The sequence below is a fragment of the Anopheles moucheti genome, chromosome 3 (genome assembly GCF_943734755.1).
Source record: "Anopheles moucheti chromosome 3, idAnoMoucSN_F20_07, whole genome shotgun sequence".
Taxonomy (NCBI): domain Eukaryota; kingdom Metazoa; phylum Arthropoda; class Insecta; order Diptera; family Culicidae; genus Anopheles; species Anopheles moucheti.
In genome coordinates, this window is record NC_069141.1 from 77,032,613 (window position 1) to 77,051,672 (window position 19,060).

General features: G+C 40.8%; 1 protein-coding gene across 1 annotated transcript; it reads left to right on the plus strand.

The window, feature by feature from the left end:
* Positions 1-12,101: 12,101 nt before the first annotated feature.
* Positions 12,102-14,431, plus strand: LOC128301764 (putative fatty acyl-CoA reductase CG5065). Its single transcript, XM_053038391.1, has 7 exons — positions 12,102-12,562; positions 12,659-12,967; positions 13,058-13,143; positions 13,216-13,699; positions 13,809-13,879; positions 13,958-14,083; positions 14,174-14,431. Exons 1-7 carry the CDS (start codon positions 12,353-12,355, stop codon positions 14,394-14,396), a joined length of 1,509 nt encoding a protein of 502 aa, XP_052894351.1. The 5' UTR covers positions 12,102-12,352; the 3' UTR covers positions 14,397-14,431.
* The last annotated feature ends 4,629 nt before the right edge of the window (positions 14,432-19,060 follow it).

The following is a 19,060-nucleotide window of genomic DNA, read 5'->3' on the forward strand; positions in this document are numbered from 1 at the left end:
ATATTTCGGATGGCTATCGATATTTCGAAGGATATAAGGAATTGGTAATAAGGAAGATGGTAAAAATATACTAAACTTGCTGTAATTAGAACTCAACTAGACAAGTCCTTTACTAATCTTTGAAAGATCTTGATGATCAATTTACTTTGACTTTCGTTTATATAGGAATACATTGTTGAACACCAGCCACCGGTGTCAAGCTCCAGAAGTGTCAAACCTCCAACGTTTTAAAACGTTGCATATTCTTAACAATTTTAACTCAACAGACACTACATCAGGTAGTGATGTAGGAATACTGATACTGATAACATAAAACAGATTCTGATAGTGCAAAACTGAACCTTCAAAACGTTTAAATATGAGTGTACCAATGTGCAGTATTAATGCATAGGTTAGGTTTAATTCAATCGAGTAACGCAATCCTTGCACTTTTAAACCCAATATGTACTATCCACACAGCAGCAGTAACAGCAGCGTAAACAGCAGCGGTGGTTGTGTGTGTGCTCTTATTAGTAAACCACTGCTTTCTGGGAACCAATTTTCTGCCACAGCAGTGACCTTCACATTTTCCCAAGCACTATGTTTTCCAGGCGGCTATTCATATGTTGCAATTCCTTTTCTTCGCAAACGGGCCCGCTCGTTGATGGAATGGCAACAAATGGTAAAGAAACGCTTCCACTCCTGCCTGGTGGTCCTGCCATCTGAACCCGGGGCAACCCCTCTTGGGGCATAGCCAAACAAGCCATTCATTTGGGATACGAAAGAGTTATTATGGTTAGGTGGCATTCCGCGCTCAAGAGTGCATTGTTAGACACATACGCGTAAAAGCAGCATGACACCCAGAGGGTTTTTTTTTTTGTTGGAGGCACGGATAAAAGGACCCGGTGGAACAGAATGGACTACTAACGCGCCGAACATGAGGCTTACGAAGCGTAAAAACACATAAAATACAATAACAACCACATGTGGTTAGTCATCCCCGTCTTTTTTTTTTGTTGCTGTTGCTTACTGTACCTCCTTTTTCTTGCTACTAGAAAGTTGTCCTGCCGGAAACGGGTCCTGCCGGTGAGCGTAGCGGTTTGGGGTGGATCTTACTTGTCGATTTTAAGCGAAGACGTCAACAAAAACAAACTCCCCTGTTTTTTTCTCCTTTTGTTTGGGTGGTGAGTCGGCGCATTGCCACTAGCATGGGGAAGACTGAAAACTGCATTCTTAACTCCAAATCCTCCGATACCGTGTCCTGTGTGTTCGCGGCGTATCAGTTGTGACGTTCCCTTTTGCGAACGACGTACACCGGAGCGGAATGATGTTCGATTGTACTCACGATGGTGGGCCAACATGTGGTTTCGGTGTGGCGTGACAGTAACACCACAACCATACCGCGATGAATGCATCAATCGGTAGCATTCAGTGCAGAATCCGGTCCGTGAAATGGAGAGCAATTTTACTTTGGCTGTCGTCGGTTTGATTAATCCTTCAAACATTCTCGACAACCATACCAGCACGTGAGCTACTACATTAACATTCCGCCATTACGACGGATGCTGGCGGACTCTCCCACCACCGAGGTGCGGGAGATCCGTTACGCGTGCGAAGCCATCCTCTTCCATATCCTTTGCGTCCTTTTTCCTTCCTTTTTTTTTCATCGTTTGGCATTACTGCGAAGGACTGGAAAATGTACGATAAACGAAAAGGACGCCACTGGAACGATACCACATCCTGTAATGCTTCATCATAACGCTAGTGTTGTGAAGCTGTTTGGCAGGGCGGGATATGCGGTACCCGCTTATCGTGAAAATTTCGCTTATCGTCGTGTGCTTCGTGTCCCTCGGGCTATTTTAATGCATTTTCCTTGAGACTAAGACACCGAAGCTTAATCTGTGGCTACAATGTACGCCCTCCACGCCCCTGGCGGAGTCCGCTGGAAACAACAAGAGGATAGACTACCATTACAAGGGGAGTTTTTGTCTTTAATCAGGCGGTTGGTCGCGTGACTAACAATTCAAGTGGCACGTTTAAGACCATTCTTGCCTGGCAAAACCAGTGCAACAGCGCAAGCGGGTGTCTTTTATTCACGGGCGACATACTTCAACGGACCGTTTGTTGAATGACTCTACTTTTGGGGCGAAAAAACAGGACAACTTGTTTCCACTGCACGTACTTTTGCTTATTTATGTTTGCTTTATTTAAGTTGCCCATTCTGCCACCTTTCTGGCCAAGCAGGGTAAGCGGATTGTGAAAGAAGTTAAGTAAAAAATAATGATTCACTTGTCTGTCTGTCTTGTCGATACTGTGTCATAACAGTGATGCTGTGTTGAATTTTTAACATACTCCTTAAGGCAATTCCCACAAACGAAACGTTTGCGGAGCAAACCTGAAATGCAAAAGTAACGGAATATTTCATCCTTTTTTAATAATTTAAACTTTTTCTTTTTTCGCAATCGTCGTTTTTTTTTTGTCGTGATACATATCGCTGGCAGAAATTGCCTTAAAGCGTCAGTTGAATGTTCTAGACAGCATGGCACAGCCTTGACAAGACAGACAGACAGGTGGCATCGACAAGGCAGAAATTCTAATTTTTAGGCTAACGATGGGTGTGCATCAAAGAAATATAGCCTGAAAAGCAAGTAAGATGATAGTATTGACAGTATTGAAAATGGCGCGTGAAACAACATGTTTCAGACATTTTGTATTATTGTACGAATACTTTGCATGAAAAAAATGACGAAGGATACAAAAACATTGAGCATTGGACTAAAAGATGTAAATTCTTTTATTGATTATTCGCCAGTTACTTGCCAGGCTCTTGATGTGCTTTCGTTGTAGCCCACACTGTTAGGTGTGCTGTTGAAAGAGTTAAGTCTTGAGTTCATGACAGTTAGTCTATCACTTTGGGAAACCCAATTAAATTAATTAATCTAAGCATTACCAAGCGAAAGCGATCAAGAACCCTTGGGGCATATATACCTTCATGAATTCCTCAATCCCGACAACTTTTTTTTATCGACACAACACCCTCAAAGGGCCTGCCACTTCCGGCTTTCTTTGACTTTAATTATCCGTAGCTGGGACAAGACTCAAGCTTGAAACAGCAAGAATTGCGTTAAGAACCAATATGACAAAGACGTAATAGCTACTTGTTGAAGACTCAGCACGTGATAGGGCTGTTGCGACAAGCAACAGCGTTCTTTCAATAACGTAAAACACTAATGCACAAACATAATAAAAACGCACAAACAGGACTTCTTTTAGCACACTTTATTTGTGGAGCTAAAAAATCACGTCCTCGTTCGTCGGGTTAGCTTTATCGATTCCGCTACTCCTGGTCGTTGATCTTTTTACTTCGGGCGTGCTCGGCTCGATCGGTTGCTCCGCTCGAAGTGGCGCCCTCTACAGCCAAACGGTCGATACCAGTTGTCACGTTTGAATCGACCGTTGAATAATATTCAACACTGCCCCCAGTGTTTGTAAACAACAAACACTTTCGTTGGTCGATACGTCATCACTAGCTGACAGCTGGTTATCCGATTGTTTTGCTGCTGCGGCTGCTACTGCTATTGTTGTTTTTGCCACGTACGCTTCGAACACTAACCACTTTTATAACCAACCGGTGATGTACCAGGAGTGCACGACTGACGTCTCCGTTCACCGCTGTGAACGTAGTCAGGATAATATCGGCAGAATCACATGCGATGGCAAACTTGTTCCACGTTTCCAGCATTCGCTTGCGAACAACCGCACTTCACTAATACTTTCTTCTTTTGGAGTCCTTCCAACGAAGCCACACGAAGGGTCGATGTCCTATCAGAAACCGCTACGCGAAGGGTGCGATCAGGAAGTAACAAGTTGTTATTGCCAAGGAACGTAGACCCGAGGAAAAGGCTTTGTTTTGAAATTGTTGCCGGCGACGAGATGATGGTGATCGCTTTTCCTTTGGCTTAGTATTGTCTTCCACTGAGACAGAAGACAACGTTGTTGCGACGGTGTATTAACACCGTTTATTGAACACATTTACATCAAACAGCAATTGGAACGCTTCATGCTGCTGGATATGTAGGTGTGTGTGATGCGGAAAGAGATAACTCTTCCGCGATTGTCGTTTGGCTCTAGATCGACCAATGTGACTCCGAATTTCCTTAGGAGCCGCCACACGAAACCGAATTACCTCAGGTTATTCGATGCGACACTCACGGTTGAAACTAGCGCGAATCCGAATTGCACAGGATTCTTTTTCATGACGCGTTTGGTTTTAACTGCGGCACACTTCTGCGAATGTCACTTTGGCGGAAGGTCAACCGATGTGACTCTGAATTGCCTCAAGAGCCGCCACGCGAGCCCGAATTGCCTCAGGTTGCTCGATAGGGCACTACACGGTTGAACCTAAACGCATATCCGATTTCCTCAGGATACTTTCTAGCGACACTGTTCACTTGAACACGAATCCGATTTTTTTAGAATCCTCGCTTGTGGCACCGAGCAAAGACGCGTTAAGCTAACGAGTTACGAGTGATTTTTTAGAATGTTGCGACAAGCAACAGCGTTCTTTCAATAACGTAAAACACTAATGCACAAACATAATAAAAACGCACAAACATTACTTCTTTTAGCACACTTTATTTGTGGAGCTAAAAAATCACGTCCTCGTTCGTCGGGTTAGCTTTATCGATTCCGCTACTCCTGGTCGTTGATCTTTTTACTTCGGGCGTGCTCGGCTCGATCGGTTGCTCCGCTCGAAGTGGCGCCCTCTACAGCCAAACGGTCGATACCAGTTGTCACGTTTGAATCGACCGTTGAATAATATTCAACAAGGGCCCAATTCCATAATCCAAAGACGGATTGTGCAGGGAGATCATGCATACTAGGGGCTTCACCGCCTGTTGGCATCCAGAGGAATTCTTCACCGCACGAAATGTGAGATATTATCGCACCTTAATTCGCTCGGTGTCTTCCTTTATAGACACTAGTCTTGGACCATCCGTACAGAGGATGCAAGCGCTTTAGGCGTGTTTGAGCGACGCATCCTCGGGACCATCTTTGTTGGTGTATTTGAGAAGGGCGTGGAAGAGAAGGATGAACTACGAGCTTGTTGAGCTATACAGTGAACTAGACATCCGGACGTTGGCAAATGATGAGAATCCCGGATTCATACCCCACCAAGCAGGTGTTCTACAGCGACCCTCAGTTCGCCGTGAGCCGGAGCTCCAGCACATGGATGGAAAGTCGCATACAGTCTACCAGAGTCAAGTATCGTGGAAAACAATTGTCGAGCGGGCCACGACGACGAGCTCCATCTAGAGCAGACCATCGAGAGAAAAAATCCTTTCCAGGACATGAGAACTTCACATCGAAAGAACGTAAGGGTCAAATTATTCAGATGGGAATTGTTGGTACCCGATCTGTAGTTACTACTACTGACGACACTTTTGGGACTAACCTCTTCAGTTGGTCGGGAATTTCTAAGCAATTAAACTGAAGCTGTTTATTTGATCCAAATATTTAAAATGCCAGAAAGTTACAAGGTCACACAAACGAGGTCGATTATTTTTAATGTTCCCGCTAATCACGTAAAAAGCTCTGCAAATCATTAAACAATGAGCTGAAAAACTTTGCAGAACAGCTAGTGGAAGCTCCGTTCGCATGTTGTGTATCGAATTCTAACTTCGACAGTCCCGGCAACTTTTGTGTACATATTTAATGTTGGATGTAAGCAAAATTCTAATGTAAAATGATTCTTTTTTTTGTCTACCAACGAACCAGAAAACCTATCACAGAAAAGAGCCAGGCGATGGGGAGGTTAAGCATGTATCGCTGTGTTCCGTTCCGCTTGATAACCTCCTACTACCCCCAAAAGAGGATATGGTCAACTTTACAGCTAGATCAAAGCATAAAATCTAACCTTACGAGAATTGGCAAGCATCAACCCCCAACCGCCAGTACAAGCCAAACTCTTGCGGCAATAGGTTAAAATTATTCGCGGGGTAATGGATAAACTTTAGCCCCCGGGCGCACTAGGCTGGGTACTGGATGTTGGACGAAAGTGTAGACCGCGTGTCTGTGCGTGCATAAGCAGAAGAATGGACAGCGTGAAGTTCCCGCGGCTATTGGCTTTGTTGTCAGTCTTTTTTTTTTGTTTGTTCTTCCATCGTAAGAGGTCGGGATCAAACGAAGATAGACAGGACACGTGCAACTTTTGAGCAAAATGTTTTGCGTTTTTACTACACCCCAAACCTTATCCAACATCGCGGGGCCTGGTGCGATTTTTTCCGCCCAAAGAGACGACCGATACACCGGTATTCTTCTGTCACAGTCAAAGTCACCGGGGAAGATCCGTACGGGTAAAGCAAATCAAGCAATAAATGGGGAATGGGACAAATCCCCTCGAAAAAAAAACGGCACGGGTCGCTGACATGTGGAAGCGACCCTGTCAGATCAAAGCGTTCCGTTGAATGAGTCGGAACGCTAATATCGAAATTGGAAAGGGATTCTCCAAACGGGCATCGCTTTCCGTACGGAATCGTAATGGTTTTGCCGAATTTGTTTTGCCCAACACGAGCCATCTGCCACACGGAACGCAAAATCAAATCAAATAATGCAAAATCTCGAACCCCAAGCTTTTCGATGGCCCAAGCTTTAGCTGCGAAACGGGATGCTTGAGGATTGATAGAATGAATGTCGATAATCCCGTTGTCGTGACCGGGGGGTTCGCTAGACGGTTTATTCTGTAAAGTGAACTCCGCCACGCCAGCCATAGTACTCGGTTGGTAAACATATCGTTGAAGAATGTTAAAACATCGCAACAAGCTATATAAGGGTCATGTATCGCTGATCTACTACTCTTCCCCTTTCTTCCGGTGGCCGTGAACTGCATCATGTCGTTGGGATTGCAAAGCGTTGTATGTTTTGGTTTATAGGATAAACATGATTTACATCGTTGCATAATGTCGAGCTACACACCCAGCGGCGGATCAAACGGTAGGCGGAGTAGGCGGTCGCCTAGGGCCTCGCCGTGTTGGGGGCCCCAATAAATTTGTGCCTATTGTGCGATTTTTGAAAATTTTAAAACAAAGTTAAATTATAGTAAAAAAAATTTATTTACAAGGTAGAAAATTGATCAAAAATATCTTTCTTGGTTATATAAAACATTTTTTTCTATGTGATAAATTAAATGCAGAGAAGAATATCGACTTTGTGACTTTAAAGTACAAACGAAATTGCACCAGGACCAGGACACTAACTTTCCCGTTGGTCGTGAAAAATTTCTTCGAAAACTACCTGTTTCCGAATGTATAATACCAGGAGAGCATGCACGGAAGAGGTAGCACCTAGTACAGCAATTTTGGTCGAAAACCGCCGAAAGGTATGCAATGTTTAAACACTAACTTTCCCGTTGGTCGTGAAAAATTTCTTCGAAAACTACCTGTTTCCGAATGTATAATACCAGGAGAGCATCCACGGAAGAGGTAGCACCTAGAACAGCAATTTTGGTCGAAAACCGCCGAAAGGTATGCAATGTTTAAACACTAACTTTCCCGTTGGTCGTGAAAAATTTTCTTCGAAAACTACCAGTTTCCGAATTTAAAGTACCAGGAGAGCATGCACGGAAGAGGTAGCTCCTGGTACTGCGCCGTAAGGTATGCAATGTTTATACACTAACTTTGCAACCAACTTGCAACGCAATGCGCCGTAAGGTATGCAATGTTTATACACTAACCTTGCAACCAACTTGCAATGCAAGTTTGGTGCATGCAAGAAACTTGCAGCAAGATGGCGCGCAAGATGGCGCCCAACTTCGTACTTGCATGCAACAAACTTGCATGCAAGCTTGCATGCAAACTTGCATGCAAGTTCTTGCAAGCAAATTCTTGCATGCAAACTTGCATGCAAGTTTGCATGCAAGTTTGCATGCAAGTTTGCATGCAAGTTTGCATGCAAGTTCTTGTATGCAAGTTCTTGTATGCAAGTTCTTGCATGCAAACTTGCATGCAAACTTGCATGCAAACTTGCATGCAAGTTTGCATGCAAGAATTTGCTTGCAAGAACTTGCATGCAAGTTTGCATGCAAGCTTGCATGCAAGTTTGTTGCATGCAAGTACGAAGTTGGGCGCCATCTTGCGCGCCATCTTGCTGCAAGTTTCTTGCTTGCACCAAACTTGCATTGCAAGTTGGTTGCAAGGTTAGTGTATAAACATTGTATACCTTACGGCGCATTGCGTTGCAAGTTGGTTGCAAAGTTAGTGTATAAACATTGCATACCTTACGGCGCAGTACCAGGTGCTACCTCTTCCGTGCATGCTCTCCTGGTACTTTAAATTCGGAAACTGGTAGTTTTCGAAGAAATTTTTCACGACCAACGGGAAAGTTAGTGTTTAAACATTGCATACCTTTCGGCGGTTTTCGACCAAAATTGCTGTACTAGGTGCTACCTCTTCCGTGGATGCTCTCCTGGTATCGGCAATCTGAAAACAGCTGGTTTTGTATGGAATTTCGTACCAGCTAATGGCGATCCAAGTAGTGGCGTTATCGTTCTCCTTAGCGCATAAAAACGTTTATATATAGAGACTAGCTTACTATGCCCGTTTACAGGGCTACGCAACAGAACGCTGAGATGTACGCAAGGGAGCTTTCTTTCCAAGACTTTGCTGGTGTTGTTACATCATGTTTGAAGTACATCTCCCTAACACCGATAATGCCGTAGCAAAATTATGGGCCCCCCTTGAAAAATTCCGCCCTGGGCCTCCAAGGGGATTGATCCTCCACTGTACACACCACAAGCATTCCATAAAAGCGCACTAGGTCATTCACGGACGTGATATTGGTGTTGTACATAGTACATAACCATTATTCGCTATGGAATTTTCATTGCATCGATTTCACCAGTGGCAGGCAAAAGCATATCAAAGAAGAAAACAAAGAAAAACATCCTTTAAGAAAGCGTGTGCCACATATTTTATGATCTCTTATGCCTAAATGCATGATATTTTGTTTAGCGTTACTTAGCTTAAAGTTTCCTCAAGAATTTTATCCTTTACGCCCACAAAAGGTTATAGCAAATTGACTTTTTTCCAGATTCTTGAAGTTCTAAATTACGTTAAACTTATTTGATAATCTGCCTAACACATTCCCGAGGGGATAGCTCCATGGTCGAACGACAATTTAAGCCACATATAAGCTAGTAAGCTCAATGACTACGACAGGAATTGTTGGAGGGGAAGCACTATGTCTGTGATTTGGAAAAATTCCCTGGTGAAATGCTCAGCTGTAACGACTAACGAAACAACTTTATCGCAAAGTAGCCGCTAAAGTCATCGAGCTTAGTCTATCCAAAGCAGGGCCCTATCGTCTCGTGTTATGACACTGCAGTGGTAGAAACTTGACCTACGCAACATTTGTGGGTCTTGAAGCTGAAACAATGTAATGTATTCTGTACGGAATGAAATAAGTTCAACCACTTATATGTCTGCAGATTTCCTTGCGTGAATAGTATTAAGTTCCCTTATGATGGTCCAGTGTAGAGAAATAGTTTTAACAGCTGCAGCCGCCATCTCACGAACCGCTCAAAGCTTTCTCCGATTGCTTTGATTGTACCAACAAGCATTGGCATAAAAGGGAGAGTAGCACAGTGGTTCAGTATGCCATTTGATATATCTTTTTTTTTACGTTATAAAAACTAGAGTAATCTAGGTCAACTTTACTTACTTTGGCACGAACGGACCCTCCACTCCCACCAAAACGGAGATACTGCGTGTGGATGAAGTGGGCTGGTGGATCTCTTGGAAGCATTTGATTTTTTAATGTGATTTCTTTAAAGCGATTCGAATGCGTGAGTCGATAGTGTGAAAATTCAGTATTTTAAAGCCTCGAGATAAAAGCCCTCACTAACAGCGACAATAACGAGTTTATGTTAAAAAGAAGTAAAAAAATGAGTTATAATTTTATTTCAAATCAAGCAATATAGCAATCGAATTCGTCAAAATCCATGGTTGTCTAATTGTTCCTAATTTAATCAACAAAGACATCAGCAAAAGAAATCGTAGACTGGCACATAATTACACCATTTTAGTGTTGCATAACAACGAAAAGGGTTCAGATTCAGTTTTCCATCAGCGGGATGCACTAATTTTCCTCCAATCTAAAACCCGTTCAATGCAACGGAACCGCAACCATTCGATAGCGTGTGTCGATATCACCATGTGAACTATACGACAAAAGCACTCCAAACATTCCCGAAAAGGCACAGAACTGTGTTTCCTCCCGCTTCCGGATCAACGCAAACGGAAAAGCGGCTGTCTAAAGTGTGGCAATCCGGAGTTCCGCGAAACTTCCCCAAGCCAGCCAAACATCAAATATTCAATCGATAGTCACGGCTCTCGGGGTCACAATCTTTCCATTTACATTTGACCCCTTTTGTGCGGCATCATCGTTTCGGTGCTGGGTTTTGTCGAAACAGAAGTAATTTCAATCGGTACAAAGGTTGGTGGAGTACGGCCAAGTTCCCGTAGTGTATTGTCCTAGCCGGGATGAAAATTGTATGAGCAATCGGTGGTTTGCATCGATGAGCGAACGTACAAAGCGGCAATCGCACGAAAGTTTCTGACATTTCCACCTTCTGACGCGTGTCAAATTGTGCTCTGCCATTTAGTGTTCGCTGTCGGCGGTAAAAGTATCGGTTATAGGGCGGTATGTATGTTTGCTCTGATATGTCTGCATGGGTTAGAATTATTAAATGAGTCACAGTTTTCCCAACCGCTTGAAAAACCTCACTGCGCTGGAAGAAGTCATCCAGCGGTTTAGACAGAAAATCCTCAGAGGTGCATAAATATCGGATGCGCTTATATCGCTTACGCACGATTAGACAGCATCGAAAGCAACATGTCGTTGAATCAATCCACTCAAGGATGTGTGTAGTGAAGTGCAAATAAACTTTTACCCAGCCCAAAAAACCTAAAATGTGACCTACAGAGCGTTAGGTAAGCGTGACGTGAGGTGTTGATGGTACTTTCTGGGGTAAGCACTACCAACGGTGGCTCGAAGTTTTATCACTCGTCATAAAGTTCCGGCACTGACTGTGCTTGCAGGGTGGGGGGTTTTACAAACGGTCCAACAGGTTATGGTTAGCGCTAAGGTTCAAGCTATGGCAAATACGATTGGCGTACCGAAATTTACACAGTAACTGGCTTCCGACTACGATGGTAGCACGTGTGCCGGATGTGTAATGGATGGATGTGTCGAGAGGGCACACTGGCACGGTAGTTGCTCGTATCACAGGTGCATATGTAAATACAGCATTATGTGTTCCCAAACGAAGCGCATTCTTCCTGTATGATAGCGATATTACCGTGCCGTGCCGATTGCTTTAGTGCCCTAAATTCTAAACCCGTCTAGCCTATTCAAACTGTTGCTTTCGACTACGCAACACCAGCTCAGCAATTCGTCAACATTGTATCCGTATCGAATTACTCTTCTCGAGATGGTTCCACCATCGACACCAGCTAAAAGTTGCTACAATTTAGCAAAACCATTACGCAATATTTACATCCATCAATTAATATTCAATAACTACAATCATTAGCGAACGCAAAACCGTACACACCGCGTGTGCAGGAACGGCAAGCGCAATTGACGGCCGCAGACGATTAAACCGTATTCAATGTTCCAGAATTAATTTGCACCGATTAACAACACCCAGTACGTCACCGCCAACTGTCCGGTACATTCGAGTGCCGGCACCTTTCGGCATCGGAAAGATAATATTTTACCGGCGCTAACGGGTGATCGCACCTCAGTAGGTGTTAGGTGGTGGTGCCATCTTGAAGTGCCATCCAAATGCGATCTGCACCAGTGTAGTGAACCACAACCGCGCTGGAAGACGCGCCCGAAGCTGGAAGTGAAAGTAGTCCACCGGGCAACAACTGGACGTGGCAATGCGCGTTCAATGTCAATGACGCCGGTGTTTTTTTTTTCGCCCTCCTTCGCGTACTTGAACCTGAGACCCCGGGCGAAGGATCGCTGCTGAAGCGGTGCAGCGACCATCGATCTCGCATGAGGCACTTACAATCTCTTTCATAACAACGCACCGCCACGTTTATCGGCAGAACCTTGGATTTGCCAAGGGACCGAACCGCTGTACCGCGGGCAGGACAAAAAGCATAAAAACGTGGATGCACCGTCGGTGCGCGGTTTAGTGTGGCGTTCGCAGTGGATCAATACCGATCGCAGTCGAGTAGCCAGTACGTGGGCAGTGCAGTGCAGCAATATCGCCGGTGATTCAATTCAGTGGTGCAAGTGCAAGTGCCATTAGTCTGCAGCAGAAACAGAACTCATCCATAGAGGCGTCGTCTTTATCAGCGCGGAAATGACGACACAGTCGGGATGTTACGAATCCGTGACGGATTTTTACGCCAACACGGATGTCTTCCTTACCGGTGGGACGGGATTTCTGGGGAAGGTGTTGATCGAGAAGTTGCTTCGATCGTGTCCAGATATTGGACACATCTTCGTGCTAATGCGCAACAAACGTGGCAAATCGATCGAGACACGCGTGTCCGAACTCGTCAGTTGTCCGGTGAGTGACGGTTCGGGTTCGGGTCCGTGGATGGCAACCGCGAATGTCTACTAATCTCCGGGATTTATTCTTTCATCGCCCTTTCTCAACATGCAGCTGTTCGATCGGTTGAGGGAGGAAAACAAGAGTGCCTTGGGTAAGGTGATCCCCATTTTCGGTGATATTACACAGTCGCGCCTGGGAATGTACGAGGAGGACATCCAGAGGTTGAGCAACGTGTCGGTCGCGTTCCATTTGGCCGCTAGTGTCAGATTCGACGACCCGCTAAGAGATGCAATCAAAACGAACATCTGCTCAACGCAGGAGTTGTTAGAAATTCTTAAAACCTCCGCCAGCAAGATACGGGCCGTCGTGCACGTATCCACCGCGTACAGCAATCCGGAGCATCATCACGTTGAGGAAAAGGTAAGGTGTTGGAAGGAATTCTTCGAACAAGTTGCCATATTACTCTTCTCCAAATCTTTTTTTTTTTTCGACGTTTGGTGTTTGGCTTAGCTTTACCCGCCAAAGTTTGATTGGAAAAAACTCGTCCAAGCCGTCGATCGCTACGAACCGGAAACACTGGATGCAATGATGCAAAAGTAAGACAGTTCTGCCGTGACATCCTTCTGGTGTTACTCATGACACACATACTTTGTTGCGTCCTTTCGCAGACTATCACAAAACTCCCCCAACACGTACACATACACCAAAGGGCTGGCGGAACAGGTGTGCAACGATTACTGCAACGAGCTACCGTTGGCCATCGTGCGTCCGTCGGTGGTGCTGTTCACCGTGCAGGAACCGATGTGTGGCTGGGTGGACAACTTTAATGGGCCCACGGGAATGCTGGTCAGTGCCGGGTTGGGCATCACGAGGACGGCCTACCTGCGGCCGAAAAATCGCATCAACATCATCCCGGTGGACGTTGTCGTGAAGACCATCATACTGGCCGGCTGGAAGCGGGGAACCATTGAGCGTACGTATGGTCCGAGCCATCTGCCCATCTACAACAGTGCCGTCACATACGAGCAGTCGCTGGAGTATCAGGAAATGCTGGACCGTGGCAAGGAGTACCTTTACGCGGTACCGTTTAGCCGTATGCTCTGGGTGCCCCGCGGATATCCAACGGACTGGAAAGCATTATACTACTTCAAGGTGAGGAAGTCATTATTGGAAGGACGAAGCGAAGAACAATGGAGAACACCCCTTCTCAGAGGTTTGAGTCGTACCGGAACTTATCAATTTGCTTGGGTTTCGTTTGTAGCTAATTTTCACCATGCTTTTACCCTCATTTCTGTTGGATCTCCTCATCCGGATGTTTGGACACAAACCATTGTAAGTGTATAGGGCGAAACCTTCTGCACGTTGTCTGTACTTTTAAAAATACTCATGAATTCCCGTTCTTCTTGATAGTTTAATGAGATTACAATCTAGAATTTATACTTCCGAAGTTTCGCTGCGTTACTTTGTCCAGAACGAGTGGGAATTCGACACAAAGCAGACAAATAATTTAATCGACTTACTAGACGAGAAGGATCGGTAAGGGCACTCGTCCGCGGCTCTAGAAGAGAGTTGCTGTATTAACCTTTCTATTTGCTGTACTTCCCTTGCAATTATTCTTTTCTACAGGAGCACCTTCGGATGGTACATGCCAAGGAAGTTAACTGGCAAATATCTCGAGAACGCGTACATCACCATCAGACGGTACCTGATGAAGGACCCGGACGAGACGATTCCCTATGCGAAACGAAAGCTAGCACGTATGATACTCGCCGATCGTATCATTCAGATTATCGCTGGCTGCTTCACGCTGGTGGCCATTTGTAGGGCAATGTTTGCTGGAAGTTTGTAGTGCTGCAATAAACATTACGAGTTGTTCCGGTGCTCGTTGTAATTGGTTTCCCAATCGTTTCCGTCACGTCACCCGAAAGAATGTTCGCCCCCGGTTCGATGCTGGAATGTCAACGAACGATTTTGCTTCGCCGTTCCCATCAGCGGCGGATTAAACGGTAGGCGGAGTAGGCGGTCGCCTAGGGCCTCGCCGTGTTGGGGGCCCCAAACAACTTGTGCCGATTGTGCGATTTTTGGAAATTTGGCAGCAGAGTTAGTTTATAGCACAAAATCTAATTAAAAAGGTAAACAATTGATCGAAAATATCCTTGGTTATATAAAACATTTGTTTCTATTTGATTAGCTACATCGGCCCGGTTACACGGCTACGCAAGAGAAGTATGCAGTGTACTCAAACTCCTTCTTCTTTACCGGCACGACATCTTCAGGATGTTTAAGCCTGCCATTTCTATATTTTTTTACTTTATTTACCCGTAGGATAGTCAGTGCTGCGTACGGAGGTTTGGTGGTCCTGATGAAATTTTTCCGTGGTCCTGTCTTGTGCAGACCGACTGCGCTACCAATACACCATCTGGCCGCCCCGTGAACCCTTATATGCCCTTTTACTTCAACCTATTCATGTATTCTATTTCTTTAACGGGATTTTTTCATCTTTTCGTAAATGATCCTACCGTTAGATGCTAGAATAGAAACCATGCGCTGTTTTCACTTCCGCAATTTTCGCAAGCTATTGCCATTGCGATACTCGTGGTGTGGTATTGTTTTCTCTCCCCGATTGAACCGTGAAAATGTCCAGCCTACGTGTTTCGGAACAGTATTGTGGTGAAGTATTGTGTTTAGTATTTCGATTGTCACAATTTGTGCAAGTTTGCAAGCCGATAATGATGTTATAACCGACACAATGTGTCAGTGTACTACGACATATGCATTGTCATAGAATATGAATAAAATCAAATTGCAATCATTAGAACTCTCTTTTCCGTTTGATATTTGATACCTCATGGTTCTTGGAATACCATTTCTGTTTTTCTTGATTATTACTTAATCGAAGCTGGATTGTAGGTCCAGCTTATGTCCACCTACAATCCAGCTTATGTCCACCCATCCCAAACTGTCCAAATACTTCATCATATCCCCGTGTAGAATACTGTTCAAACTACATTGTTGTAATCTCGGTAACATTTGGCTAAAACATTGTTGGCGATATCGTGCGTGCTGAAAGCGGTCTCGTTTTTTTGCATTGAAAACTCAGTTTGTTTGAGAAAAATTTGTGAGAGCTTTGTGGTGTTGTAAACCTATAATTTGCTACTGACTATCAAATTGTGCCTGAGGAGCACGTAATATTGATGTAAATGTGTAAATGTAACGAAATGATCGCAAGTATCTTCACAATGACCGAAGAGATCGGCCCAATAATTCTAGGATTTCTTGATGCACGGACAACTGACCTAAACTTGGAGCATCAAACTTAATACGCGAAAATCAATCGAACGATCGAAATTCACATTAATATGTGCAGGGCCACGAGAGTTGATAAAATGCTGACAAATTTGTCCAATGTCCAAATCAGCTGGTCAACTGTGAAAACCACTATACCGTAGCCGCGCACACAATTGTTTTGCAGATTTTCGATACTAGGTGACATCTGCAGCCTGGGACAAATTTGCCCATCACAATTGCTATTGCATACTATCAAACACGTGAGAACGATCGCTAATAAGTAATATCAATAAAACGGAAAGGATCCTTCATCTCGCTCAAACTTTCCGTCGGCTGGTACGAAATTCCATACAAAACCAGCTGTTTTCCGATACCAGGGAAGCATCCACTAAAGAGGTAGAACCTTGTACAGCAATTTTGGTCGAAAACCGCCGAAAGGTATGCAATATTTAAACACTAACTTTCCCGATGATCGAGTAAAATTTTGCAGCAATTTTGCTCGAAAACCGCCGAAAGGTATGCAATATTTAAACACTAACTTTCCCGTTGATCGTGAAAAATTTCTTCAAAAACTACCAGTTTTCGAATGTATAGTACCAGGAGAGCATGCACGGAAGAGGTAGCACCTGGTAATTTTGCCCGCCTAAAGGTATGCAATGTTTATACACTAACTTTCCATACAAACCAGCTGTTTTCAGATTTCCGATACCAGGAGAGCATGTTTTTCAAGAGGTAACACCTGGTACCAGCAGAGCAAAATGGCGCCCAACAATTCATGAAAAGTTTCATGAAATTATTTCATGAAATATTTCATGAAACATTTCATGAAAATTTCATGAAAAATTCATGAAATATTTCATGAAATATTTCATGAAACATTTCATGAAATATTTCATGAATGAAATTTTCATGAATGGAATTTTCATGAATGAAAATTTCATTCATAAAAATTTCATTCATAAAAATTTCATTCATAAAAATTTCATTCATAAAAATTTCATTCATAAAATTTTCATTCATGAAAATTTCATTCATAAAAATTTCATTCATAAAAATTTCAATCATGAAAATTTCATTCATAAAAATTTCATTCATGAAAATTTCATTCATAAAAATTTCATTCATAAAAATTTCATTCATAAAAACTTCATTCATAAAAACTTCATTCATAAAAATTTCATTCATAAAAATTTCATTCATGAAAATTTCATTCGTAAAAATTTCATTCATGAAAATTTCATTCATAAAAACTTCATTCATAAAAACTTCATTCATAAAAATTTCATTCATAAAAATTTCATTCATAAAAATTTCATTCATAAAAATTTCATTCATAAAAATTTCATTCATAAAAATTTCATTCATAAAATTTTCATTCATGAAAATTTCATTCATAAAAATTTCATTCATAAAAATTTCATTCATGAAAATTTCATTCATAAAAATTTCATTCATGAAAATTTCATTCATAAAAATTTCATTCATGAAAATTTCATTCATAAAAACTTCATTCATATAAACTTCATTCATAAAAATTTCATTCATAAAAATTTCATTCATAAAAATTTCATTCATAAAAATTTCATTCATGAAAATTTTCATTCATGAAAATTTCATTCATAAAAATTTCATTCATATAAATTTCATTCATAAAAATTTCATTCATGAAAATTTCATTCATAAAAATTTCATTCATAAAAATTTCATTCATAAAAATTTCATTCATAAAAACTTCATTCATAAAAACTTCATTCATAAAAATTTCATTCATAAAAATTTCATTCCTGAAAATTTCATTCATTAAAATTTCATTCATAAAAATTTCATTCATGAAAATTTCATTCATGAAAATTTCATTCATAAAAATTTCATTCATGAAAATTTCATTCATAAAAATTTCATTCATGAAAATTTCATTCATAAAAATTTCATTCATAAAAATTTCATTCATAAAAATTTCATTCATAAAAATTTCATTCATGAAAATTTCATTCATAAAAATTTAATTCATGAAAATTTCATTCATATAAATTTCATTCATGAAAATTTCATTCATAAAAATTTCATTCATAAAAATTTCATTCATGAAAATTTCATTCATGAAAATTTCATTCAAAAAATTTCATTCATGAAAATTTCATTCATAAAAATTTCATTCATGAAAATTTCATTCATAAAAATTTCATTCATAAAAATTTCATTCATAAAAATTTCATTCATGAAAATTTCATTCATAAAAACTTCATTCATAAAAACTTCATTCATAAAAACTTCATTCATAAAAATTTCATTCATAAAAATTTCATTCATAAAAATTTCATTCATAAAAATTTCATTCATAAAATTTTCATTCATAAAATTTTCATTCATAAAAATTTCATTCATAAAAATTTCATTCATGAAAATTTCATTCATAAAAATTTCATTCATGAAAATTTCATTCATAAAAATTTCATTCATGAAAATTTCATTCATAAAAATTTCATTCATGAAAATTTCATTCATAAAAATTTCATTCATAAAAATTTCATTCATAAAAATTTCATTCATGAAAATTTCATTCATAAAAACTTCATTCATAAAAACTTCATTCATAAAAATTTCATTCATAAAAATTTCATTCATAAAAATTTCATTCATAAAAATTTCATTCATAAAATTTTCATTCATGAAAATTTCATTCATAAAAATTTCATTCATAAAAATTTCATTCATGAAAATTTCATTCATAAAAATTTCATTCATGAAAATTTCATTCATAAAAATTTCATTCATGAAAATTTCATTCATAAAAACTTCATTCATAAAAACTTCATTCATAAAAATTTCATTCATAAAAATTTCATTCATAAAAATTTCATTCATAAAAATTTCATTCATGAAAATTTTCATTCATGAAAATTTCATTCATAAAAATTTCATTCATAAAAATTTCATTCATGAAAATTTCATTCATAAAAATTTCATTCATGAAAATTTCATTCATAAAAACTTCATTCATAAAAATTTCATTCATAAAAATTTCATTCATAAAAATTTCATTCATAAAAATTTCATTCATAAAAATTTCATTCATAAAAATTTCATTCATAAAAATTTCATTCATGAAAATTTCATTCATAAAAATTTCATTCATGAAAATTTCATTCATAAAAATTTCATTCATGAAAATTTCATTCATATAAATTTCATTCATGAAAATTTCATTCATAAAAATTTCATTCA

What these genes read in the sequence shown, in the direction of transcription:
- LOC128301764 (XM_053038391.1), top strand. Translation starts at nt 12,353, where the DNA reads ATGACGACACAGTCGGGATGTTACGAATCCGTGACGGATTTTTACGCC. An exon ending in CTGGATGCAATGATGCAAAA is followed by an intron (nt 13,144 to 13,215) that starts GTAAGACAGTTC and finishes GTCCTTTCGCAG; the next exon opens with ACTATCACAAAACTCCCCCA. An exon ending in AAGCATTATACTACTTCAAG is followed by an intron (nt 13,700 to 13,808) that starts GTGAGGAAGTCA and finishes TTTCGTTTGTAG; the next exon opens with CTAATTTTCACCATGCTTTT.